The 26,951-nt window shown below is 42.4% G+C and overlaps 1 protein-coding gene across 1 annotated transcript; it reads right to left on the bottom strand.

Moving 5' to 3' along the window:
- Positions 1 to 3,534: 3,534 nt before the first annotated feature.
- Positions 3,535 to 19,501, bottom strand: thbs1b (thrombospondin 1b). The gene is made up of 22 exons (XM_070878979.1): positions 19,278 to 19,501; positions 19,052 to 19,139; positions 18,346 to 18,896; positions 17,508 to 17,583; positions 16,769 to 16,962; positions 16,551 to 16,679; positions 15,570 to 15,663; positions 14,578 to 14,754; positions 13,911 to 14,087; positions 13,599 to 13,772; positions 13,318 to 13,445; positions 13,054 to 13,206; positions 12,620 to 12,838; positions 11,942 to 12,049; positions 11,239 to 11,398; positions 10,473 to 10,591; positions 8,897 to 9,131; positions 8,514 to 8,741; positions 7,196 to 7,467; positions 6,263 to 6,384; positions 5,946 to 6,085; positions 3,535 to 5,632 (listed from the first exon to the last, which is right to left on the bottom strand). Exons 2-22 carry the CDS (start codon positions 19,116 to 19,118, stop codon positions 5,625 to 5,627), a joined length of 3,531 nt encoding a protein of 1,176 aa, XP_070735080.1. The 5' UTR covers positions 19,119 to 19,139; positions 19,278 to 19,501; the 3' UTR covers positions 3,535 to 5,624.
- Positions 19,502 to 26,951: the final 7,450 nt, after the last annotated feature.

The raw sequence follows: 26,951 nt of genomic DNA on the forward strand, positions 1-26,951 counted from the left end.
TAATTGTGATAAAGGATTCAATTATTATTAAAAATGTGGAAATTAGAAACAGAAAGGAACTAGGGCTGAACATTTTAGGCAAAGGGTAATATACTTGTAGAATACCAAGCGACACCATTGAAACAGACAGTACAAGGAAAGAATTGGCAGCATTGGTAGAATTGGAGATGGACTTATGGGTGAATGTGCTTTTTCTGTATCTAAAAAGGCCTTTAAATTCTTATACATGGTAGGATATTATTTCCTTGTTCATGCATTGCACAAATGATTTTGCATTCATAACAGAACTAGGGGGCTTAGTTTAAGAATAAGGAGTTGCTCATTTAGAACTGAGGTAAGGAGGAATTTCTTCTCTGAGAGAGTCGTGAATCTGTGGAATTCTCTGCCCTGGAGAGCTGTGGAGGCTGGGTCAATGAACATATTTAAGGTGGAAATACAGATTTTTGAGCGATAAGGGAGTGAAGGGTTATGGGGAGTGGGCAGGGACATGGAGCTGAGTCCATGATCTTATTAAATGGTGGAGCGAGCTCGAGGGGTCAAATGGCCTCCTCCTGCTCCTATTTCTTATAATCCTCAAGGGAAGGATCAAAGGGACAAGCAGGTCAGATCTAGAATGGAATATTTTGTATGTCTTGAGATTAACATACAATATTCGAATTATGCCAAGTGTGAGAGCTTTTGTATAATACTTCGAGGTAGTTGTCTTAAAGTCGTTTTTACCAAAATGTCTTTTTGTGCAGAAGACGTGTTAGTACAGGTTGAACCTCCCTTATCCGGAACCCTCAGGACCTGGCCTGTTCTGGATAAGGGATTTTTCTGGATGAGGGTGGTCACGTTAAATTGGATGGTATAGGTACCAAGCAAGGGGGATATTGGGGCTGGCTAGCTTGGGGCTGGGAGTGCGGCAGGGAGAGCATGGCGGGGGGTTGGGTGGGGGGCAGGGATAGTGAATTGCGGGCTTAGGCCAGCGATTGTGGCAGTCGGCAGCGAGAAAGGACTTCAATTTGTTCATGTTAGAGTTCTGCGCATGTGCCAGCCGGTGGTTGGGAATGGTTCTGGATGAGGGGTGGTTCCGGATACGGAAGTTCCGGCCACTCCTGAAAAACCTTCTGGGCAGTTAAGAAAATCAGTGCCCATTCACAAATTGGTGCTGAAAGACGCCATTGTTCTTAAATCGAAGATTTTGGAGGGAGTCAAGAACACTGTCAAAATCAATAATAAAGTTCAACTTTTTTTACCTGTCAACATAGAAGTGTAAATTTGTTGGATTACAGAAGTTCTCTCATTTTTTTACTCACTCACACGCCACCACCAAACGTCTTGAAGCAGGGCTGGCGGGTCGTAGTTCTGGCCGGCAGAATCAGCCTCATGCCCGGACACAGCGGCTCGGGGCTCAGCTACAAAACAAGCCGTTAGGGGTGGAGGGGGTGGGGAGGAGAGAGAGCGAGGTGCCAATCGGAAGGTTTCGAGCCCGAGGAGCAAAGTGCCTTCTACACTGAAGACTGCAATGAGTGGGGGCGGGGGGAGGAGAGAGAGAGAGGTCACAAGATTCCAATTAGTAAAGGGGGGTGGGGAGGAGAGAGGAGAAGTCACAAGACTTCAATTAGTTAAGGGGGGAGAGAGAGAGGATAAGTAACAAGATCTTTGGGTGTGGTCCATCCATACAGACCTGGAGAGAGAGAACTGCGAATCTATCCTGCCTGCCTGTTTTCCTGCTGTTTTGAGCTTCTTTCAAAGGTTACATTTAAGTATGGGGACAATATTGACAATGCCAAAACTTGTGTGAGCCTTCTGCATCATGGTGCTACGTAGAAGACAATTGATTCGACTTCATCGCATCAGGAACATCAGAGTCCGTAGGCTGCTGGGCAGGAGGCCTTACCCACCTCGGGTATATCGAGACAGGCATTCGTACCTCCACCTGAGTGATGTATCTAACATTACCTGGTGATATGATTTAAATTTGTTGCTTGTTCTATTAGTCACACTAGTGTGGCAGTGAGTTAGTGTGGATTGAGTGGGAGGCTCTTGGTTGGATTTGAACTATGCAGCATAATGTATGGAAAGCAAGAGGCAGCAACATGAGGTGTGGAAGAGGATTTATCATGGAGATTGCTAAGGAACAGTAATGAGCACACATGAACCTGAGAATGAGTGATTACTTATGTTTAGGTAAGTATGTTTTTAGTGCTTACATAATAAGCCTGTTTTATTGATAATTTTTCAATGTTTTGATGAGGTTCTGTGTCAGCTATATGTTACAGTGGGAAGGACTGGTGGGGCAATTCAGAATAGTTGAGATAGTCAAGTGAGGACATTAAGGGGGATGGTCTGTGGTACCAGGCGGACAATGCGTGATGGTGACAATGCTGCATTTGTGGGCATTCAGGCATAGTCTTGGATAAGATGCTGTGATTCCAAAGGCCACAAACACGAGGCATAAATATGTGTATAAATAAAGTGAACTGTGTCATGTTGCGATGTAGGTTTTTACTGGGCAAATGTTAAATCACTTTGGGCCCTTGGTTCGTCACATGGATTCAGGTATTGTTCTTCATATGATAAACAGAAGAGATGTAACAACACACAATCTGAGAGTATACATGGTTTGGCAGTAAGCAGTAGTGGCTGATTGCCAAACTGAAATCAGTATTGGAGACTTCACCATCAACATAATCGAATGGAGATGATCATTAAAATACCTCATCTACTTTCCCAGTTGAAGAACTATGTTGATATTTAGGGATATATATTTGATTTGTGAGGCACATGAGCAAGATGGGATTGGTGTTTAAAGGGAATAGAAATCTAATACGGAAGGTCAGGTGTTGGATGCCAGGTGTGTTGACAGACATTAAGACGTCTAAAGACTTATCACTTAAAGAAATATATTTTCTTGTTAGAACGTGAAGCAGAAGCATTATTTTACATGTGGTTGGCATGGAAGTCGAGAAGAGGGGGAAGGAAAGAACTGATGCATCAATCTGGAAAGATGCAAGATTACTGTTGTCTCAAGAAATGTATTTTTCACCAGTTAGTGGTAGGACGTTGGCCATGCCTGTAGTTTCCAGAGAAGAACTAAACAGCGAGTTTAATCTTTCCTCTCCTAGTAGGCAGCTCAAGTAGCACTGACAAACGCCTGTGAGCAGGATAGCTAGTCCTCCCTTCCAAATGGGGAATACTAAGTGTTATGTGGGAGACCATTAAGGGGTGGGAAGTAGTTAAACATAGGATTTTTAAGAATGCTTTTAGCAATATATTTATACTGGAACTTTAACTAAAGAAATTAAATATCTATTTTCAGACACATTACATGTGATGAACCTCATTAAGTAAATAATTGGGTGCCAGATGAAAAATGTATTTTTAATTTACGAACTAGCATTGAGATAATCACATTAAATTCTGATGTAATGGGAACTGGAATGTCGACCTGTGGATGCATTCAGCCAGTGGCTAGCTCATGAAGTGCCTTCAGCCTTGAATGGCGTGTCAATTATTACAGAAGGAATGAAAGCTGCGGCCAGGTTGGAATAGGTTTCTATACGTTTTATTGTCATTTCATGTTTGTTACAAACAGCATTGTATGACTTGAACAGCTTTAAATGTAAAATGGTTAGAGAGGTGTACAAAAAGAAGCAACTGCTAATGATAAAAACAGTATGTAAAAAAGCAACATCTTCAATTCAGTGTGCAAAAGGTTTCATACAGACAGAAACACTAACTCTAGGTAGCATTTCCCGATAAATTACTTAAATAGCATATCTACAAAATAATGAGATTTGTTTACCTGCTTAATGTTACAAGTTGCAACTGAGAAACTCAATAATTTATACAAACTTTTATTTTAAAAAAGAGCAATGACATACAAGAAGTTTGGGGAGAAAAAACTACACCCGGCAGCATGAGAAAACATGTTGTTTTCAATGCCGTTTCCTTACTGGGGCAATACATTTTTCTTCTGCAAAAATAAATTTTTGACTATGTACACAGCCTTTTTATACTACAGTAGCTTCGAGAGACTTTAGACACGTGAGCAAGGTTTTCTGCTGCTTGATCCAAAGGTTCTTATCGATCATACAACAATGAGGTAATATTTGTACATAGAGAAGTTTCACCTTTTTCACTTTTTGGAAAAGATATAGATCCACGTGTACCAAGTGCACAAGTGGTTGAAGAAAAAAAACAGCTTCTAGGCTCTTCTAAAAGGGCTACTCTTGTTAAGCAGAATGAAGAGAACTGCATCCTAAGGCCCACTGGCCGGCAAGAAACGCACTGATTACAGACTCCAAGAGTCCCCCACTTTCAGCTTCACCATGGGCTGCCCTTTACAAACAACAGGTAGGACACAACTTTCAAACAAACCAAAAAAAATCCTAAACTAGCTAGCATCAATATAGAACAATGTTAATAAATAATCACTGTATTTACAATCTTACACTGCACACAAAGACTAGTGATAAATTCTCATGGATAGTCTGCCGCCTTTTCTTTTTAAAGTGACCTTCAATCTTATTTCATCCAGGATAAGAAAATAAATAATTTATGACATTAAAAATTGTTTTTTTTTTATCTACAGGCAGAACAATTTGCCACTTTGGCAAAGATTAGTTAAAGAGAAGATGCAGTCTCTTTCAACTGTCTGCTTGTGCCTTTTTTAACCATAGTATTCAAAGCAAATGCCCTTTCCATGGAGGCCAGCATAGGCACTGAAGAGAGTGCTCTGACTGCTCTTCTAATTTACTTGCCACTATCAGACTAGCTTCACTTAAAATAAAAGCATCAGTTGATAGCAGTGCTGTCCTATGGGAACCATGGCTATGTGTGATCTTCCACTATTCTTCTTGGCAACAGGACCTGAAGATACATTATACGGCCTCTGGCTTACTTTGGTCAGCATATATCTAGAGTGCTGGCTTGATGGGGGGGGCTGGGTGGGAGGGGGAATTAGATGTTCATTTTACATGGAATCAACTAGCTAATGCTGCTAGTATTTGCACTTTTATGTGAGTAATATTAATTTATTGACAAAAAAAACAAATAAGGTCCAGTACAAAAAACAAGTAACAGTTCCTCCATGGTTTCTTCCAGATAGTTTTCACATACAAGAAAATCCTACAGTTCTTCTTCCCACCCTTTTGTAAATTCTTTATGTTGTTCATTTAAACCTCAGATAGTTATCTTTTCACCATATATGGCTCTCATTTCTTGTTTTTAATAACAGTCCACAGCAGAGATAGTCTCATTAACAGTGTGCAATCTCCTTCCATGGGACCTCCAGCTATGAGATGTAGTAGGACTGGAATGACTAACGACTTGCTGAGTAAAGCTCTTTCCAGATGTAACAGAGGTATTTTTATGTGATTGCGATTTGCATTTGTCAGAAGCAAAAACAAGTGACTATAGTCAGTTGTGATATAGGGTGTAATTTCCTTGCAGACTTATTGCTGTACTTTATGTTGATAACATCCAGTGAGTTTTATCAGCCAATGCCGTGTGCTTTTAATTCCACGACTAAAAGGGAAAACAAGGAAGAAGGAAACAATGGTCCCAGGATTTGTTCCAAGAAAATAGAAAGGTGCAACACCAGCTTTTAAATATTTCCACATCCAGGAATGCTGACATTATGAATCTGTAAAAAGAAGACAGCAAAGTCAGTAACAGTCTAAATCAGGAAGACTTTAGTTCTAGTGCAATATCATCAGTTCTGCATGGCTCTCTAGTTTTCATGTAATTTTACTAAAATAACAAAGTGCTCTCATTCACAAAAAAGGGATTTATTAATATCAACTTTTACAGGAGATACCTATTCTCGGTTAACTTTTGCCATGCTGAATTAGCAAGGAACATGTACACATGATTAGCACATTAAAGATTAATACTCTTTATGAAATCTGGTAGTGAACGGCAATTTGTTTTTCAAATGGTAATAGTACAACCCTTACCTCTACATTCATATTTGAGATCAGAGAAATAAACCATTTCTTGAGAGAAGACAAAGAGACCCAATCGTCCACCTGCATAGGTTTTGTCATAGATGGCCCCAGAGTCTGCCATGATCGTTCTCCCCTCATACATTACAACTCTGTAATAAGAACAAATAATCAGCTATCTGATGTAAGAAAACTTAACTGTAGAGTTCTTCACCATCCAAAGTAACTCAATCTGCAATTTATTGTTGTGATTCAACAGTCAATCTCTTCCCAAGTCCTTTATATGATTAAAGTAAAATGGTGTATTCTCAGTAATGTAATAGACTAACAAAGCATAGGCTGTAAAATTATTACCTGATGAATCCAGTTTGGGTCTGTGGGTTAACTGCCATCTGTAAGCAGCCCTGTCCTTCCAACCAATGTTACGAGGATCATGCCACAAAGTTTGAACCTAACAGACAAAGACAATAAATTCAACACTTAATTGTTTCCTTAGAATGGCAAAATACAAAGAGCTGGTGTAACAGTAGTTTTACTTGTACTGTGTACAGAGGTTTAATGTATCTCCAAAAGCATTCTCTGGGTAAACTGACATTCTCTGTTTGGGCCATTTCTAACAGCAAATATCAATACATTTAAAGTTATTTAGTGCTCACTTAATCAATAACAAGTATTAGAGTTGAACAGCAGAGAGTGGTAAGTCTAGCATGCTTGGGAGGAGGAAGATAACTTTGGAGCTATGGGTCCCAAAGCCCACTGGGGTTTACCTTATGTCATTTCTGGGTCTGTTGTAGACTAATTGGTAGATTGATTGCTATAATTAGTCAACAACTCCACGAGCATTAGACTACCAGAATTGTAGAAAGCAAACTAGATGGACCGTAGTCTTTTTTCGTCTAGCAATTCATATGTTCCTAACAGATCCATCATGATCTAATTGAATGGTGGAACAGCCTCAAGGGGCTGAATGGCCTATGCCTGTTCCTAACAAAAGGTTTCACTAGTCAGGTAAAGATAATTTATTCTGTATTGATAGATACTTTATATTGACTGTTCTAATTCTTATCCTTTCATCATGTTACATTTCCCTGCTTCTGTTTCAAAACATCTCTTGGAAGGATAATTGATTTTCACGGTAGCTTTACTATAAGCTTTATCTAATGATACGCGACCCAAATGTAATCTGTCTGTACCATGTGTGGTGCAAAACATGTATTTTGTGTCAGTACAACACTTAAGATCTGCACAGTAAGTTTTCGTACTTGTCCTGATGTATTCCCAGTGTGCCAAAGTGCATTACGCAAGTGCTCTCCTGGACCAGTTGTAGAGTTCACCACTTTGATAGAGAGTCCAGCATATCCCTGTGCTTTGGTTGGTGATTCATGCCAGTAAGTCTGTGTGATCTGCTTCCACATTACCACATAGAAGCGACTGCTGGACTGGTACCCAAATACAAATCCAGCATAGTCATCATCTCGTTCAGTATTGATGAAGAATGTGCCACTGAAGTCCACGGCATTGAATTCATCATATCCTATCAACAAAAAAAAAATCATGGGTATTTTTAAATAACTTAAGTGTACAAGTTATGAATAATATTAAGATCCTTTTTTTGTAAACAGATTTTACATGACTTCTGTACTAATCAATTAAATATTGAGCACCAATAAAGAGCAATACCTAATTTTACACTTGGGCTTTTAAGCATTATAAGCTGAAGACCTCAATAGACATGGGTAGAAAATTTGACTGGAGCTATAAAGGAACTACTTGAGAACGATGGCTGTGACATCACTGCCTTTTGTGAACCCATGTCACCAAAGTAAGCTGGCTTATTGCAATTCTTAGCAAAATAGATAAAATATATAGAGGAGAAATTCAACTCACAGCGGCCCATTTTGAGAAATGGGAGGTCAGCAGTTGAAAATGGGGGCGCGGGGGGGGGACGAAAATAGGGGTGCAGGGGAACTTGGCTGCCCTTTTGCTGCCCAAGGCCCGCCTGATGCCACATTCAGGCCGGCCTCTAAATAGCTGAGCAACCTGGTTGCCTGAAACGCAAACAAAGCTGCTTAAATATGCAAAGAGGCAACCAAGGCCAGTTGTAGGAGCTGGATTGCACAATTCGGGTACAAATCGGTGGTGCTCACACCGTGCAAGCTCCACCAGGTATTGAGTGGCCTAACTCGCAGCACTTAAAGGAAGACCCAAGAAAGTTTTAATTTTTATGGGACTGCGAGCCCACAAAAGCAAAACTCGGACCTGCTGCTGATTCTATTGAGGGCCCCCGCTCCCCCCTCCACCTTCCCCGCGCGGGACCCCTAGCAACTGACTCTGCAAGAGAGCCGGCTGATTGTCCACGCTCTCCGATCTCCAGTGCTACTCAGGGGGCGTCCATTTGGCACCCACAGCATGCTGACGGCATTTAAGCTGAATTTGGCTCGGGCCTCAGGCCGGCACGGTTCAGTGCGTGGAGCCATTGCTCTGCCGACTTTTCACATGTTTTAGGAGCAAGTTGAATATCACAGCCATAGTCTGATGATTTAACACTTTTATATTTGTGTACCGTATACACCCACTCACCTACAGCAATGCCAGGATCACAATTAACAGTCTGGAGCAATTCTTTGCCTTTATGTCTGACCACCCAGTTGGGGTCAATTTGGGATGTTCCCTTTGGATCCAATGGTACCATCTGGAATTTGCGGAAATCGGTCTCGGTGATTTCAAAATTTTCAGGGCAAACATCATAGATATCCAGGATATTGTCCCCATCAAAATCATCCTTACAAGCGTCACCTCGGCCATCACCTGATTAAAAGAGAAGTGTCTTCAGTTAAAGTAAAGTTTCTCAAAACTTAACTGAATATTTTTTCTATTAGTTTGTCATTATTTGTTCTTTGGTTCCAGTTTATATTAAAGTACCTAATAATCGTGGCACTAACATAGAATTCTTATTTTCTTACCATCAGAATCAAGTTGGTCGGGGTTGGATTTCAATCTACAGTTGTCCTTCTCATCGGGAATACCATCATTATCATCATCGTGATCGCAGGCATCGCCTTTCCCATCCTGGTCGTGATCTGCTTGGTTGGAATTGGGGATGTAGGGGCAGTTATCCAGATTGTTCTGGTGACCATCCTCATCGATATCCTGGTTGCTGTCACATTTATCTCCCACAAGATCAGAGTCTGAATCAGCCTGAAATTAGATAACATGCCCATATTAGACAGTCTGGATTATCAGTGTTCTGAATAATCAAATATAGATATCACCAAAGATAACAATGAATTACATATTAAACATTCCTTTTTACAAGCCCAAACCGAATCCACGTGTATTTGGAACAGTACACTATACTGGTACAGCATTGTGCTGCTCTGATCTTGCTGCAACATCTGTGCAGCTGGATACACAAAGTCTGTTAGGCTGACTACTGACTCTACAAGCTGGTGCCACTATACTGCCACAATTAAATTGACTGGAGCCCATTAGATTTTGCCTTTTATACTGCTCATATTCCTGGCAACATTATTATGCTGCAGAAGTTGTGACATTGAAATGACAATCATTCCTGCTCCTTATTTTACAATTGGTATTATATAACAATGTTGATTGCAGTGTGGTGTGTAGAGTTTGGTTCTTTTGGCTACATTAAGTGGAGTGAAGCAGTAAATGATGGATTATTAGGGTAGGCCATCAGAATACCGCACATTTAAACAGAAAACATTTGTCTGATGCTCACTCCAGTCTAGTCTGCAAACTCCCTAAAATGATTTTGCCCAGTTAAACTCTGTTCGGTGACCATCGCCAACCTTAACTGCTGTAAAATGAACAGAGTTTCTTTTAAATCTCTCATGCCACATCATAACAATTAGCTTTTTAATTAAAGAGTCACATGTGCTGCAAAAAAAATACTTGAACTCTGCAATGCAAAACATTAAAGTACTAGCTTCTTTGATCTGGTGGAAGATGCAATAGATTGGTGTGTAAAAGCTAAATAATTTAAAGCTCAGATTTGTGGTGATTACATAGCTATCATTGAAAGCTCTCCAGACAGAGGCTGACAGTATGTTACAAATTAATCTTTTATTCTCAGGGGTGGGATTTATTCTAATCAAAATCGTATTACCATATTTATTCACTATTAATTCAGACAGAGAGTAGAAGTTAACCCATCAACAGGTCGAATTACAATTATCTTTACAAAAACAGAGGCTAAATGACAGGAATTTAATAATTACATATTTACTGGTAATGCATTGCTTGATAAACCACTTTTTCGTACATTCCATGAACAACTTTAGTTCAGGTTACTTAGATATCATCACTGATTATAGGCAGAACGTATTAACTATAAACACTGCAGATTTCAAATATTCATTATTTACCATAGTGTCTGTGCTTCTTAGATATCCAAGGTAATAGCAAGCACTTGTAGTGCAATTTTGAAAGATAGGTTTTTAAAAAAGATACACTTAAGCTAATATTACAGTGATGTTTTTGATGGTATACATTATTTTAAAAATAGGAAAGACTTACTTGATCTGGATTGTGTTCTAGTGGGCAGTTATCACACTGATCACCAACCCCATCTAAATCGGTATCCCTCTGGTCAACATTGTACACATAGGGACAGTTGTCCTTCTCATTTAGAATGCCTGGAAAGCAAAAACATTTGTTGTATTATTATTCAGAAAAATGTGGGATTTTTGAATAAACGTGGTTTCACTCAGTTTCTGCTATTATAAAAAAACTTCAATCCAGGAACATCCTGAACTTTGCATTGAAACACTAATTGAAAAGTAATAAATTAGGCGAAGAGACTAGAAAAGCTGGGATTGTTCTCCTTAGAGCAGAGCAAGTTAAGGAGAGATTTAATAGATGTTCAAAATATATGAATGGTTTTGATAAAGTAAATAAGGAGAAATAATTTCTGCTGGCAGGAGGGTGATAGCCAGAGGACACGATGCAAAATAATTTGGAAAAGAACCAAAAGGGAACTGAGGAGAATTTAATTTATGCAGCAAGTTATGATCTGGAATGCACTACTTGAAAGGGTGGTGGAAGCATATTTAATAATAACTTTCAAAGGGAATTGGATAAATACTTGAAACAGAAAAATATCCTGGGGTAATGGGGAAAGGGCAGGAGAGTGTGACTAATTCGATAGTTCTTTCAAAGAGCCAGCACAGACATGATGGGCAAAATGGACCCCTTCTGTGCTGTAAGAGTCTATGATTCGAAGCCTTTATACCAGTGTCAAAATATGATTATTTGCTGTCTTTGACATGTAGAGCATTCTTACCATCGCCATCAATATCTATGGCACAGGCATCTCCCTCCCCATTTGCGTCAGTGTCTGTCTGATCAGTGTTATGGTTGTAAGGGCAGTTGTCACAGCGATCTCCAACTTCATCCCGATCATAGTCATATTGGCGAGGATTAAACAGGAATGGGCAGTTGTCCTGAAGAATAAGTTGTCAGACAATTAGATGGAAATACAAGTTTTAAATAAAATGAAAGAAAGGACAATGTTCACTTAAATTTATGAAGTGGACTGTATTTAATTTGGAAAGATGTTCTTTCAAACTCCCCTATTATTCAACTGAAACCTAGTGGGACAGTTCTGGACACTTGGGTGTTAGATTGCTGGAACAGAATCTCAGAAGCTGGTGTTTGCTTGCTGAAGCTCATTCTGTCTCACAGAATCTTCTTATGTGCATGTGGATATGAAAACACAAAGGGTAGAGTCAGAGGAAGGTTCCCTTTGAATGGTATTGCACTCTGCAAGTAGGTTTCTCAGGTACTCGAAACAAGGCCCAGACGGTTTTGCCAGTTGCATGCTATGTGTATAGGTTACAGAGCTCCCAATGAATCTCGCCTTCATTCTGCGACAGAGAGGTTTTTCCCTCTCCGAATTAATGTCATAGGTCGGAATGTGCTTTCTGCTAGCATTGTCTACACTTGCAGAACGGTGTGGAGTAGAATATCTTTCTCTTGCAACTTACTCTCTCATCTGGAATGCCATCATTATCATCATCATTATCACAGGCATCACCGGTTCCGTCTTTATCGTGGTCTTCTTGTCCAGAGTTGGGGAGGAATGGGCAGTTGTCCTACAAATGTAAAAGGGATAGATTGTCTTTTAGCCGTGTATTATAAGAATGTTCAAAGGCCTGTCAATTTAATGTCACGGAATGAAGCTGCTGCAAGGATCGTGCTTTAAGACATTTTCTCTTTGATTCCACCTTAAAAGCCAGCTGTCTAACAAGAAATGTTTGGTTCGCGCACCCAAGCGGAACAGACTTTTATATCTAATAGTAATGGAAAGTCTGACAGAAATTTCTTATACAAACCACACCCGGTCTTTTTCCTGTCATAATACAGATTTACTACACCATAAACTGACAAGTTAATTCCATATATGATATTTTACTACTCAACTTGTTTTGTGCGCATTCAGTACATCAATATGTTTTGTTTGTAGTGGCCATCAATATGCCATTTGTCCCAAGGATATAAAACATTGTCTTTATTGTAAAGGCCCTATGTTAAATGGCAGCAACCCATCAAATATTTCAACTAAAACATTATCATTAATCCAAGACTACGCTCACTAGATAATGGATTTAAGATGGTTAAAGAAATGTAAGGCAGCTCCTAATTTAGAAGCAATGAGAGCTTACCTTTTTACAGTGGTAAGTAGCATTGGCTACGCAGGTAAGGGCTTCATTTGGCCAACCGTCCAGGTCTGTATCTTCTCCACAGATGATGCCATTGCCAGCAAACCCAGGCCTACATTCACAGCGGAACAACTGGTCACTGAAGATACCAAGGTAAATACATTTGGCGTACTTATTGCAGTCGTGTGTCCCATCTTTGCAGGGGTTACGTGGCTCACAGACCTATATCAAAAAAACACATTAATTTGATCACTTGAATTTCGAGTAAACTATTAATCACATCTTTATTATCCAATATTTCAGGCAGCATCTCGCCTTATAGACAGATTTATATTGTTGTGCGACTTGCCGGATTCAAAAAAATGGGTCACTGATCAATTGCAATTAACCTTTTTTTTGGCAACAAGTGTGTGGACCAGTTAATAATTAAACCTCACCTGCTTATTCTTTGTAGCTTCCTCGATGCCTCTGCCAAATGGTTGATTGCCAGTGTACCGTAGTGGGCAGGGCAGACAGTTGTAACCTGGCTCTGTATTTTCACACCTGTGCTCGCCATTGACTTGAAAGCAGGTGTCAGGCACCTCTGTGCACTTTTTAAGAGATTTAAAAAAATATTGATATATAGAACGAGAATCTACAATGTACAAAAATGTACAGTTCATTCCACAAACAGTACTAATCGTCTATCAGTAAATACTCACCTCATTAATGTCCTCGCAGTGAATACCATCTCCTGTGTAACCACGAGGGCAGGAACCACACTTCCAGCTGCCATCTGGGAAGCTGGTACATTTGCTGTGAGCAAAGCATGGATTTGATAGACATCCATCTGTAATATAGGTGATTTATGCATGAGCCATTGACTTTGTGCTGATTAAAGTGTTGTAGGTTGTACACTAAAGGCACATAGTTGCAACAAGAAAAAACTGCTCCATTATAACGGTTATTAAACTGTAGACACTATGAAAGCATGTAAGCTTACCAATTGGGCAATCCAGTTTGCTGCACAGCTGAGTCTCCCGTGACTCACCCACGCAGTTTTTGCCTTCATGCTTAGGTGCTGGACTGTCACAAAGACGATTACGTTTCTGTATTCCTCCCCCACAGGTGACGGTACAAGAGTTCCATGGTGACCAGACACCCCACTTTCCATCAACTGAAAAATAGAATGAAATGCTTTGAGGACCTTGCAGCAGCCACATGTTTTAAGATTTTGTTTTCAGCTTTTGCTAAGAATACGGCTTAATAAATAAATATGCATGTGCAAGATCCTGCACCCTAAACAAATACTCACTTGGGCATGGGACCTGTACACATTTTTCAGTTTCCCTTTTCTTTCCTACGCACTCCTTGCCACCCATTTGTGGCATTGGTGAGTTACACAGGCGAATTCGAGTGATCACTCCAGCTCCACAGCTCACCGAGCACGACGACCAAGGGGACCAATAACTCCAACCACCATCTTGCTTGACTGAAACAAGAAGAAAATATTAGGAACTATTGTTTTGTGGAACATTGTTGGACAAATAGACTACTCGCTTTTACTCAGTTCAATGGCAAGTGGACTAAATTCAAGAATTAAACCAGCATTTTAAGTAGGTGTAAGTTAAGCAAGCTTAGATGTGTGTCACCATAGTAATACTTTTGCTATCTATTTTATGTAATCATATTTCCCTGGTTTTAATCATTTTTATTCCAGCGCTCTTTAGCTGTGAGATTGTCAGTTGATATTTTGCACAGTGGAGACATGACTGGAGTGGACTCGGTTTACTTTGTGAAACAGTAATTTCCCTGAACTGGCACCGCTTGGTTAGCTGAGGTTCATGCTTTTGTGTGAAATGGAAGAAAGGTAACTATGCACCTGCAAGGGCAGGTGTGCTGATATTTATAATTAAATGTCATTATCTTATTGCCTTGGCACATGCAAGCAAAGGGGGAGGGAGTGGGGGGAAAAAACTCACATCTCTTGTCACATTCTTCTAAATGGCAACTGCGAGTCTGAACAGAGGTCCCATGACAGTCGTTATTAATCCGATCACAGGAGCGGCCTCGCTGCTGAGTTCCAATTCCACAGGTGACAGAACAATGTGTCCATTCAGACCACGGAGACCAGCCAGCCTCAGATTCATTTAGAATCGCTGTAGGAAATTAAGTGCATGTGAGCAGCAGTCTCGGAATGAAAGAGGTTTATTGCACCTTGTGCGATGGAATGTCCTCAAACAATGCTTAAAATGTAAACTAACCATATGATAAAGTCTGTACATGTTTCTTTGTCAACAGACAGTCCTTGGGTGAAGCCTGCTACCTTTCTAACTCACCACTAAGACTTTTAACCCTCATTGTTCTTAGATTGTGACAAAAGACTAATCCACATCAAAACATCAAGCAATGGATGATCCCTTCTCACCTTGGCTGGATAAATAGGGGATCATCCAGACTTAGTATGGTTCCGCAAAATGTGGGCATTATTCCAAAAATAATTTTTAACTCCAGTTATTTTGCTTTCGATGTTTCAAACCACTGCAGGTTCTAGACCTGATTTCTGATGGGGGTTTCCAGGGATGCCACTGTACAAATACTTCTGGGCAACATTTCATAAATAGTTCCCAACTCTATCCAATAAATTCCACAACAAGGAAACAAAAATAACTTTCATTTAATGGGAATTTCAATGCTTGTTATGTGTTGCCTAGTCTGACCGTTTATAGAAATCTTACATCTTTATTAGAACTGTTCATCTCCTCAAAGCGCCGCTCTTTCCACTGGATGTATAAATCAGTGATGTATAAATTGGCAATCTATCACCTGCATGACATCATTAATCACTCAGTAGTTTGCCTTTGAAGGTGCCTCTCACTATAGTCCCCCTGTTCCCTATCAGCTACCTACTCATACCTATCAGCTTTTCAGTTATAAGTTTCATATAATTTAGATTAGTGTCACTAGGACGTACATGGACATCGGGCACAGCATTCCCCATCCGGAACTACAGCATCTGCACAGGATACAGTAGGGCAGGAAATCCTTTGGCAAAAGGTGACTGATGACTGAAAAGGAGAAAAAAAATAAAGGTGAGCAAGCAACCTTTGGGATACCATAAATTAGTGAACATGTGTCTGACAACAATGCCATTTGCAGAGCACTCTGGCAGAACCAAAATAATAGCAACTGGTTAAATAATTTTTATTTTTCCAAACCTGTATGTTCACTTTGGCCTGCAACTAGAAAGTGCTGGAGGCAAATAATGTCACAGCGAGGAAACAGAAAACCCATTACTTTAGGAAGTGCGGTGGAAGTCTTTTTAACAGTTCAGAGTCAGGATGTGTAGAACTTACTAATAGATAGCTTGGAAATCATGTGTCAGATTATTTCAATTTTATGTGTCCATGCAACATATTTTGGTGATTTATTGCATTATTCGGTAACACACAGGAACCCTTCCATTGTGGTCAGATTTACTCCCAGATAGAATTACAAAGATTATGGCATTCACTTTTTTTTGGAAAGAGCTTTTAATGTCGTTCCAAACAGTCAGTTTCTTCAAATTTGATCCAGCTCATATTTGGCACAGGCCTGAGAATATTGCCTGAGACAGTGTTTCCCTACAGATACTGAAATATTACAGAGCATTAAAACTAACAATAGTCTGTTCACTACTATACATAGTCCTAATACCGGAAGTTATCGATTTTTAAAAACAGTTTTTTGCAGCATTGGCAATGGTTCCAGCTGTTACTTTGGAGCAACAATTAACTACTGCCAGACCAGCAGATTGCAATCTCAATGCTGCCTCCCAACAATGTAAGATTTGTTTTTAAGTGATACAACTTGTCAAGTGGCTGTTACAATGTTACATCTCCTAAAATATTTACTATAGTTGTATTTAGAAAAGCAAGTTAAACTTCGGAATAGATCAAGTGTTGCACCATTTTACCTGACAAGTGCAGTCTGTGCAGTTGTCCACTTTCCATTGGTCCTTGTTTTTGTAGGTCATGCCGTTGTGAACACATCCTCCTATATATTTGATTCCAATCCTTTTTGCAATCAGTTCATTTTTTTCAGTCTAGAGGAGGAGGCAATGACAGTTGATTATAGCACACGCAAACTTAAAAAGGTAGCTTACACAACGCTTAATTGTTTTAATTTCCTTACCACTTTTTGGACGTTGTCAACCAGCTGAGTGACCATAGTCCTGAGAGCTTGGAGTTCACTGAACATGTTGGACAGTTCCTCGCAGGAGATGCCACAGACCGTCTGGAGATCCTTGGTTTTGTGACCGTAAAAATTGGTCCTGATCGCTGGTCTTTCAGAGCCCCCAACAGGTAAAGAGACAATCCCACGGGTGGCTGGAAAAGAGGAGCCGGTTCATGAGGCCACCATCCAATGCAACACATTCCCAAATGTTTCAACAAGACAGTGGGTAAGCAAACTGATGGGAGTTATACTTGCTTCAACGCACAGGAATACTTTTTTAAAACACTAACAGAAAACCCGGCGTGGAATGCAAACGTTAGTCCTCCCAACTCATATAATATGGCAGCTAAACCTGTGCTTCAGTCACGCATTTAGACAGTGGGTGTTGCTGGATCAGTTGTGATTCAATCCCAAAGCAGTTTCCCAAATAAAACGCATGGCTAGGTGACTACCCCTTCATGAATAAAATCCCCCTTGCGATCGCTGACTAGTCATTAAACGCCAACCCATAGCTGAATGGTTGAGACAATCTTTGATGCGGCTCACTGACTTGCCGCTATAGCTTTGTTTGCAGAATGCCAGTTCATGTTGAACCGTGGGGCTAAATAGCACCTATGTGCTGCAGTGATGTTGGCGGCGCTTGTATTGGCGGCATTCATTGAGGATGGCCCTGGACAGATCCGTATGAAATACTTACAGCTGTAGCAACCCTTGTTCAACAGGATGGTTTTCATATTGGTCCCAAACACAAAACGCACATTCTGCAGGACTCCCTGTGTCAGAGAGAAGGAAGAAACACCATTGGAGCCGCTTTAAAGCCCAAGCCATAAACCACACGGCTTTTTCAACTGTACTCCGTTTTAACACGCTCGCGTAAATATGAGAAATCCCACCACCTCTACTGCTCCATCATTATATAATGTTATCTCTCCGTTCCTAATTCATTTAAAATAAGGATTCTGATAAACATTTTCAAACTATTTCAATGGACCACAATCAACATTAAAGCCACTTTCATTCAGCTTTCTGCTGTTTCCAATCACTTTTTGTTAACATACAAACACCCATTCAGATGCCATCTCTCCCTCCTTGTCTGTCTCTCTCTGCCCTCTATCCCTGTCTGTCTGTTCCCCCTCTCTGTCTCTGTGTTTCTCTCTGCCCTCTATCTCTGTCTCTGCCCCCTCCCTCTGTCTCTCTCTGCCCTCTATCGCTGTCTGTCCTCTATCCCTGTCTCTGCCCCCTTCTCTGTCTCTGTGTCTCTCTGCCCTCTATCCCTGTCTCTGCCCTCTGTCTCTGTGTTTCTCTCTGCCCTCTATCCCTGTCTCTGTCCCCCTCTCTATCTGTCTGTGTCTCTCTCTCTGCCCTCTATCTCTGTCTCTGCCCCTTCTCTGTCTGTCTGTGTCTCTCTGTCCGTCTCTGTCTCAATCTGTCTGCCCCTCTATCCACACCTCCTTCTCTGCCTTTGTCTTGCTCTGTCTGCCTGCTCGTCTCTCCGTCTATCTGTGTGCGTGTGTGTGTCGCTGTCTCTCCCATACCTGGAAGTTGCTCCTGAGACCCAATCCTCCTTTGGCCAGTCTCAATTTGTAATCGCCATTCTTCAGCACTTTGTGGATGACTTCCTCCAGCTCCACCTGGTTGACCTTCTCACATCCCACATAGAGAGTGGCCACATCCTCCTGCACGAACAGGGTGAGGTTCTTCCAGTGGCCATTGGCGAGATGGGCATCGGTGATGGACACCATGCTCTGCTTGCCTTCGATGGTGATGGTCAGATCGAGCGTGTTTGCTTTCCCGTTGGACAGGATCTCGAAGATTCGTCCCCCCTTCGGCGTGTCGATGGCCACCAAGGTCCCCCGGGTCTTCTTCATCTGGCGCAGGGTGGCGAGGAAGATGAATCCCTTCTCCTGCTGTATGTGGTCGACCAGGTCCCGGAAGCTGTTATCTGAAGCCGGGGCGATGATATCGGGGTTCAGGATCCTGTACGCCGGGCTGCTGGGCTCGGGTCCCTTGACCATGTGCACTCCATCATTTTTACGAGTTAGCCCAGTGATGTCGAACAGATCGAACACCCCATCCACTCCGGAATCTGTGGGGTAGAGGAGCAGGGAGGGGACACAGATTTTACCGACAGAATCACCCTTAAATCAACGCATCGCAACAGCAGCAGAGCTCCGAGGAGACATCTGCCCGCCCGTCCCACCAAACACAGAACTAACTGTGTGCAGTAAGCAAACAACTCACCTTGGATGTGCTTGGTCAAGAAGGGAGCGATCATTAGCAGGAGAAAGAGTCCTTGTAGTAATTTCATTTTAGAAAAAGGGCTTAAAACCTGACATAAAAAAGATGAGAGGGAAAACTTTATTTTAGCTGCATATAATTTCCAACAATAAAATGATTTGAAAACAGTAAAATTAACGTGCTAGCTATGATTATTACAATCAAGAGATAAAAGCACACTTTCACTGACCGGTACAGAAGCCTCTCAGTCTCCAGATAACGAAATGAACGGTGTAACAGTAATAGCTCCGCCTAAGGTAAAAGGTGCCAGTGACAAATCCTAAATGGAGCAAGTCCTTCTGCCGATCTGGTAACTTGGTTTCCCAAAGACTCGAAATGGTACTTGTCTCTTTCCCCCCCCACTCACTGTAGAAGCGGCCCCCTGAAGCTGTGGGTGCCGGAGATCGATACTACGGTGGAGCCGGAGTGTGGCTCCTTTAAATACCCTCTCACATTCCTCGCATTCAGCCTCTGCCAATCACCGGCTGCCTGGGAGGAAGCGAGCTTGTGTTTGTTCAGTTACCTCACAACAAGAGGGATACAGTTCCAAAGCAGTCAGACCGCAGCGAGGAAAGCAATTAGGCGAATTCCAGTGGATATGAGCCAAAATACTCAAATAATATTACCGAGAGATACGAGCTAGGCTCAGCCCCTGCACAATTGATCCCTATTTTCGCCTTAACCCAGACAGTCGTGTTCAGCACACAAACACAGACTTCATTTAACAAAACTTTAGAAACATGTGCTAAAATATATTTGAAGTCTTCTATAATAGGGATGTGATGCGTGGTTTAAGAAAATAATTTTTAAAAAGCATTTCCATGAAATTATGTGTCTCGAGTAAATTAAATATGTGTTTAATACTTCAAGAATTTAGTTTGCAAACAGTTATGAATAGATCCAGAGTTTGCGGGCTGTTATCAAATCCTCCACTAGGGGGAAGTGTGTCGTCTTATTTCGAGCGGAGCAGTGTCTGAATGGAGTCTCCACTCTCAGTGTCTCACCTTCGAGACAGACAGTGCGAGCATTTCACACCGATAGTCCAAACTACACTTCATCAGTCTCACACCACAACTTGCCTTCCGAATACATATGCTTGATATATTAGTCGTGCAAACAGAAACATGTAAACTTTCGTTTATTTAATGCTATACAAAAGAGTCGAGAATGTATTTATTGCAGTTCTTAATCATAAAGCAACCTTATAGTTATTGTAATTTTGTTTTCAAGATGGAAGTACTATATTTCAAAAAAGTATGTAACAAAGCAACTCATTGATATATATTTATGCAGAAAATATATTTCTTTGCTATTCTACTTATTTGGTTTTCCATTAGTGCTTTACGTCATTGGAGAAAAATCTGATCCAGGAAATAGTTTTTGACGTCGGTGTATTTTGGCTGTTGCGATAGAGACAGAGTCGGAGATTTGCTTCATCGAGATTTTGTTGGAATAGCATGAATGTCTGGCTCTATATCTTTGCACATATGAACACTCATCTCTAAGTCTTCCGCACAGACAAATACTTATACCAACGTAATTTCTTCCTTTGATAATTGGTCACATTTGCTCGATTTTAATGATATCTGAGACTGTTACGCAGTCGTCAACGGGTTTAAAGAAGGATTAGCAAACAACGTGCAATGTTTACCTAAGCCAAATACATTTGCTGTAGTTTCTGCAAGTGTCTTGTCCTACTTAACCTTGTCAAAAGGTTGAAAATCTCAATTGAAACTCTGAGGTTTCACTTTCTAGCCAAGTGTTAGTGCGGCAGATGGGGAGGGGTGGGGAGAAAGTAGAGGGCTCATAGTGCACAACACTGTCCTCAAGTAACCCCCTTCTCAATCTCTCCAGATGGATGCATATCCCATACTACCCCTCGACAGGCCTGAAATGTATCTCCTTTACATAACATTTGTATGCCCATTTCCACAATGACTTACCCTGGGGTTAACAGCTTGGATTTGTGCACATCTGAGCTTGATGCACTCTGAAGTGAATAGCCCCTGCCCTGATTGTGCGTGTGGTGGGGTATACATCACTGAGTGTACAAAAATCTACACTTACTCCATTCTAAGTTAGTTTGGAGTATGTTTTCACTGCCTAAACTTGCAGAAGTAGGGGGCACAGCCTCAAAATATGGGGGAGCCAATTTAAAACCGAGTTGAGAAGGAATTTCTTCTCCCAGAGGGTTGTGAATCTGTGGAATTATCTGCCCAAGGAAGCAGTTGAGGCTAGCTCATTGAATGTATTCAAGTCACAGATAGATAGATTTTTAACCAATAAGGAAATTATGGGTTACAGGGAGCGGGCGGGTAAGTGGAGCTGAGTCCACGGCCAGATCAGCCATGATCTTATTGAATGGCGGAGCAGGCTCGAGGGGCTAGATGGCCTACTCCTGTTCCTAATTCTTATGTTCTTATGTTCTTACATCCTCTGTTGGTCTTATTCTGGGGTGAGTAATATTGCCCCCTCTAAATATGCACAGCCCTAAACTGATCCTGCCCTGAGATGAACAAGAATTCTGCCTTTCAGCATGTGCATTCGAGCCGAGCCTCACATTAATTCTACCCTGGAGGGAACAATCTCTAAGGCTAGTTAAACAGCTTGTTATAGAGAATTATGGAAAATATACAGACACAGTATTAGTTATGCGATACAGATGTCTCTACCAACCTGCCCCCATCTCACAGTACTGCCCCTAGATCATTAAGACCCACGACAAGACCTTGGACAGCGAGGACCACTTTCCATATCTTGGGAGCCTCCTGTGAGCGAGGACAGACATCGATGACGAAACCCAACACCACCTTCAGTGTGCCAGTGCAGCCTTCGGTCTGAGGAAAAAAGTGTTTGAAGACCAAGATCTCAAACTTGACACCAAGCTCATGATCTACAGAGCAGTAGTGATTCCCACCCTCCTTTATGCTTCAAAGCCATGGACAATGTACATTAGGCATCTCAAAGCACTGGAGAAGTACCACCAATGCTGCCTCCACAAAGTCCTGCAAATCCATTGGCAGGATTGGCGTACCAACGTCTGTGTTCTCTGTCAGGCCAACATCCCCAGCATCGAAGCATTGACCATGCTCAATCAGCTCTGATGGATGGGCCACGTAGACCACATGCCTGATACAAGACTCCAGAAACAGGCACTCTACTCTAGCTCCGTCATGGCAAGTGAGCACCAGGAGGGCAGAGAAAATGCTTCAAGGACACCTTCAAAGCCCTCTTGAAAAAATGTAACATCCCCAACAACTCTTGGGAATCCCTGGCCCATGACCGCTCAAAGTGCAAAAGAAGCATTCGGGAAGGCACCGAACACATTGAATCTCTTCGTCGGGAACATGCGGAAGTCAAGTACAAACAACAGAAGGAACGTACGACAAACCAAGCACCCCACCCATCCGTCCCTTCAACCACCACCTGCCCCACCTGTGACAGAGTCTGTCGACCCCACACTGGACTCATCAGTCACCTTAGAACTCATGTTTGAGTGGAAGCAAGTCATCCTCGACTCCGAGGGCCTGCCTAAGAAGAAGTTATGATACACTCATAGCCTTGGCCAGTGATGGGTAACAGACAGCGCAAGTGGGACAGACAGATATATTTTTGGACAGGAACAATTAGAGACACACTGACTGCTGTAGTAGATGAAGTAAGGGCCTATTATTTAAATAGAAAGAAAATGTGTATGGAAAATGAAAGAGATCTGGGTGTTCCTGATTGACAATAAATTGAAGCTATTGCAACAATATTAGGTGGCAGTGAATATACCCAATCAGATGTTGGCATGTATTGAAAGGTCAATATTGAGCTGACATAGTGAGGAACAATTGGCACTTTATAAATCATTGATGTGATTGCACTTAGAATACTGTGTACAGTATATTACGAAAAGGATATTACAACTATTGGGAAGATGCAACCACAATGATTGAGGGGTTGGAGAGATTGGATTAAGAGAAGCAATTACATAAAGTTCTCATTGAGAAAAGGTTGAGCGGTGATATGGTTGCTGTTTTTAAGATTCTAAAGCGACGAGATATTGTAGACCATGACAAGCTATTTCATCTTGTCCAGAACAGTAGAACCAGAGAACACAGCCTGCACTTGGAATGGAATAAATTTTCATCTAATCTGTGGCAATATTATTTCAGTGACTGAATGGTGAATTTATGGAACAGGCTACCTCGAGTGACGATAAAAGCAGATAGTGTTGATTCGTTCAAATGCAAATTTGATACATTTCTTTCAGGAAATAATATTTTGTGTCACAGTATATCAACAATTCAAGATATGACATGAATTAAGTGCAGCCTGCTTAGAAGGAACAGGTGACTCTGAGCCTGTGGCTCTCCACCACTGGAGTTTTCCTTGCCGTATGTCTGGGTCTAAAGATTGTAGACTAAAGATTGATTGCTGTGATTAGTCAACAATTCTATTGTTGTTGTATTATGTGACTACCAGGATGGTAGAAGGCACAATAGATAGACTTTGCTCCTTTTTCATCCAGCAATTCCTATGTTCCTATGTAAGAACAGAGACACATCTCTTGCTCCAATAGCTCTACTCCCACCATGGCAGTTTGAGGATATGAATTCAGTTTTTTTTAAATCTGGAAATGCAGAGCTGGAATCAGTAAACATGACTATGAGGCTGCCAGATTGTTTCCTACATTACAACAGTGACTACACTTCAAAAATACTTCATTGGCTGTAAACACTTTGGGACAGCCTGAGGTTGTGAAAGGCGTTATATAAATGCAAGCTATTTCAAGTTTTTCTTTAAGAAACCCAACCAGTTCACTAATATCCTTTACGGAATAAAACCTGCCATCCTGACCCGGTCTGGCTTATACGTGACTCCAGTCCCATACCAACATGGTTAAATCTTGACTGCCCTCTGAAGTGACCTAAATAGCCAATCAGTTGTATAAAGCTGCTGCAAAGTAGACTGCAGCAGTTCAAGAAGGTGGCCCACCAGCACCTTCTCAGAGGATCTCGGGATGAGCAATAAATGCCAGCCTTGCCAGTGACATCCACATCCCGAGAATAAATATATAAAACATAGTTAATGCACCTTGTGTTATGCTACTGAGCCATCCAGAGCAGAAAGGTTCCTGGTTCTGTCCTTTGATCTGTGCTGCATGACCCAATTTCAGCTTTGGTGGTCATTTACCCTGAGTCTAGGGAGGGGGAAATCACTCTCCAGTGCCCTCAGCTGCAAAGTGCAGATGTGGAGATGAGTGCCTGGTGAAGGTGCTCAGCTGTGTTACATCATCATCATCATAGGCAGTCCCTCGGAATCGAGGAAGACTTACTTCCACTCTCAAAGTGAGTTCTTTGATGGCTGAACAGTCCGATACGAGAGCCACAGGGTCTGTGGCTCTCGTATCGGACTGTTACAGGTGGGACAGGCATTAGTCGAGGGAAGGGGTCGGTGGGGCTGGTTTGCCACGTGCTCCTTCCGCTACCTGCGCTTGACGTCTTCGCGCTCTTTGCGTTGAGATTCGAAGAGCTCAACGCCCTCCCGGATGCACTTTCTCCATCTTGGGCGGTCTTCGGCCAGGGTCTCCCAGGTGTCAGTGGTGATGTCGCACTTTACCAGGGAGGCTTTGAGGGTGTCCTTGTAACGCATCCGCTGCCGTCCTTTGGCTCGTTTACCATGAAGGAGCTCCACATAAAGCATTTACATAGGAAGTCTCGTATCTGGCATGTGAACTATGTGGCCTGCCCAGCGAAGCTGATGGAGTGTGGTCAGTGCTTCAATACTGGGGATGTTAGCCTGGACGAGGACAGTGATGTTGGTGCGCCTGTCCTCCCAGGGGATTTGCAGGATCTTGTGGAGACATCGTTGGTGATATATCTCCAGCGACTTGGGGTGCCTTCTATATATCGTCCATGCCTCTGATCCATACAGGAGGGCGGGTATTACTTCAGCCCTGTAGACCATGACTTGGTGGTAGATTTGAAGGCCTGGTCTTCAAACACTCTTTTCCTCAGATGGCCGAAGGTTGCCCTAGCGCACTGGAGGCGAAGTTGAATCTCCTCATCAATGTCTGCCTTTGTTGATAAGAGGCTCCCGAGATACACCCACGTGTCAAATAGCTTGCTGACTTCTCTCCATTAAGGTTCTCCTTTGGATGCTGGAATGTAGCAATATCCAGTTGACTCATTACTTCTAGAAGCACAGCAGTAAGAAGAAATAATTGGGGGGGGGGGCGGGGTGGAGGTAGACATAGACCCACCATTAAGGTAGACCTATCAACTTAAGGCAAGTGTTGGAAATGACGTTTGTGAATAGGAAGAGTGACCGAAATTCTGAAAATCTGAAATAAGAACAGAAAATACTGAAAAAACACAGCAGATCTATCAACATCTGTAAAGAGAAAGGCTGAATTAACATTTGTCAAGTGTTAACCCCCTTCACCAGAACAGGTCTGAAAAATCATATATAGTTACATCCAAAATTTAAACACGGCTTTTCACTTTATAGATTTTGACCGACCTATTGTGTAGCTTCTACTGTTCTTTGTTAAAAGGTCTTGCTTTGTGAAAGGAAAATCCAGGGTGGAGAAAATGAAAAGGGGGAGTTTAAGGGCAGCAACACGCAATGACGCCTCTTTCACAACCGCCACGCATCCCACACCAATGACTCGTATCTCTGCCACACCAGGGAACATTCAACCTCTTTAATCAACAAATCCCCACATTTCAAAACAGCGCCTTCGCCCACTTGGTATTTAACCCTCCCCCCACAAATGCTAATCCATGGAGCCAATTTAAAAATTAGCCTTAAAATAAGTGGTGCTTCAGTTTGTCCATCACTGTGGGACTGACACTTGGCCGGTGGGTGTAGGAGGGAGGAACAATAAATAGACCCGTGGCCACCCCCAGGGTAATGCCTCAGTGCCCGGCCTGTGCCACCATAGCGGGTAAAGTGGAGCGGAGAACGGCAGAGACGCGACGTGGGGGACAGGATTCCGGGCATTCCTGGGGCCGCGGCGAGTGTCTGGGTTCCGGGAGAGACCTCTTCCTGTTCGGGTCTGTGTCTCTGTCACGGCCAAAGGTGAATAGGATCTGTGCCGAGTTCCTGTGGGCGGCTCCTCACCGCACAGACAGAGCCGACAGAGACTTTCACCCACACCGCACGTAAACCACTGTGCGTGGGTTCGGCCTCAGTTCCTCCGCTTTATTCGATCCCGGGCTTATGCAACCATACCGACACCTTAGTTAGAACCTGTCCCCTCCTTCCTCAACCCCCCTTCCCCTACCCCACTCAGTCCTCTACTTCAAACCCCTCTCCCTCTTTTTCCCCATCTCCCCCCCCTTGTCCTCTCCCTCACCTCCCCTCCCCTCTTTCTCCTCCCCCTCACCTCCCCTCCACTCTCTCTCCTCTCCCTCCCCTCCCCTCTCTCTCCCCGTCCTCTCCCACACCTCCCCTCCCCTCTCTCTCCCTCACCTCCCTCTCTCTCCCCGTCCTCTCCCACACCTCCCCTCCCCTCTCTCTCCCTCACCTCCCTCTCTCTCCCCGTCCTCTCCCACACCTCCCCTCCCCTCTCTCTCCCTCACCTCCCTCTCACTCCCCGTCCTCTCCCACACCTCCCCTCCCCGCTCTCTCCCCTGTTCTCTCCCAAACCTCTCTCCCTCTCCCCTACCCCTCTTCCCCATCCCCTATTATCTTCAATGTTTTGGATATTTCAAAAAAATCGCACTCCTGCCCATGTTCTGATAGCATTAAAATTAGCCATCGGAGTGCAGCTTTGCACATACATCCAAATATATATGTGCAGATTCCTTGCTATTCAATGTAACACAAAGAACAAGGAGGCAGCTGGTAGTTTAATTCAAGACATGCGGCG

The sequence above is a fragment of the Pristiophorus japonicus genome, chromosome 4, assembly GCF_044704955.1.
Source record: "Pristiophorus japonicus isolate sPriJap1 chromosome 4, sPriJap1.hap1, whole genome shotgun sequence".
NCBI lineage: Eukaryota > Metazoa > Chordata > Chondrichthyes > Pristiophoridae > Pristiophorus > Pristiophorus japonicus.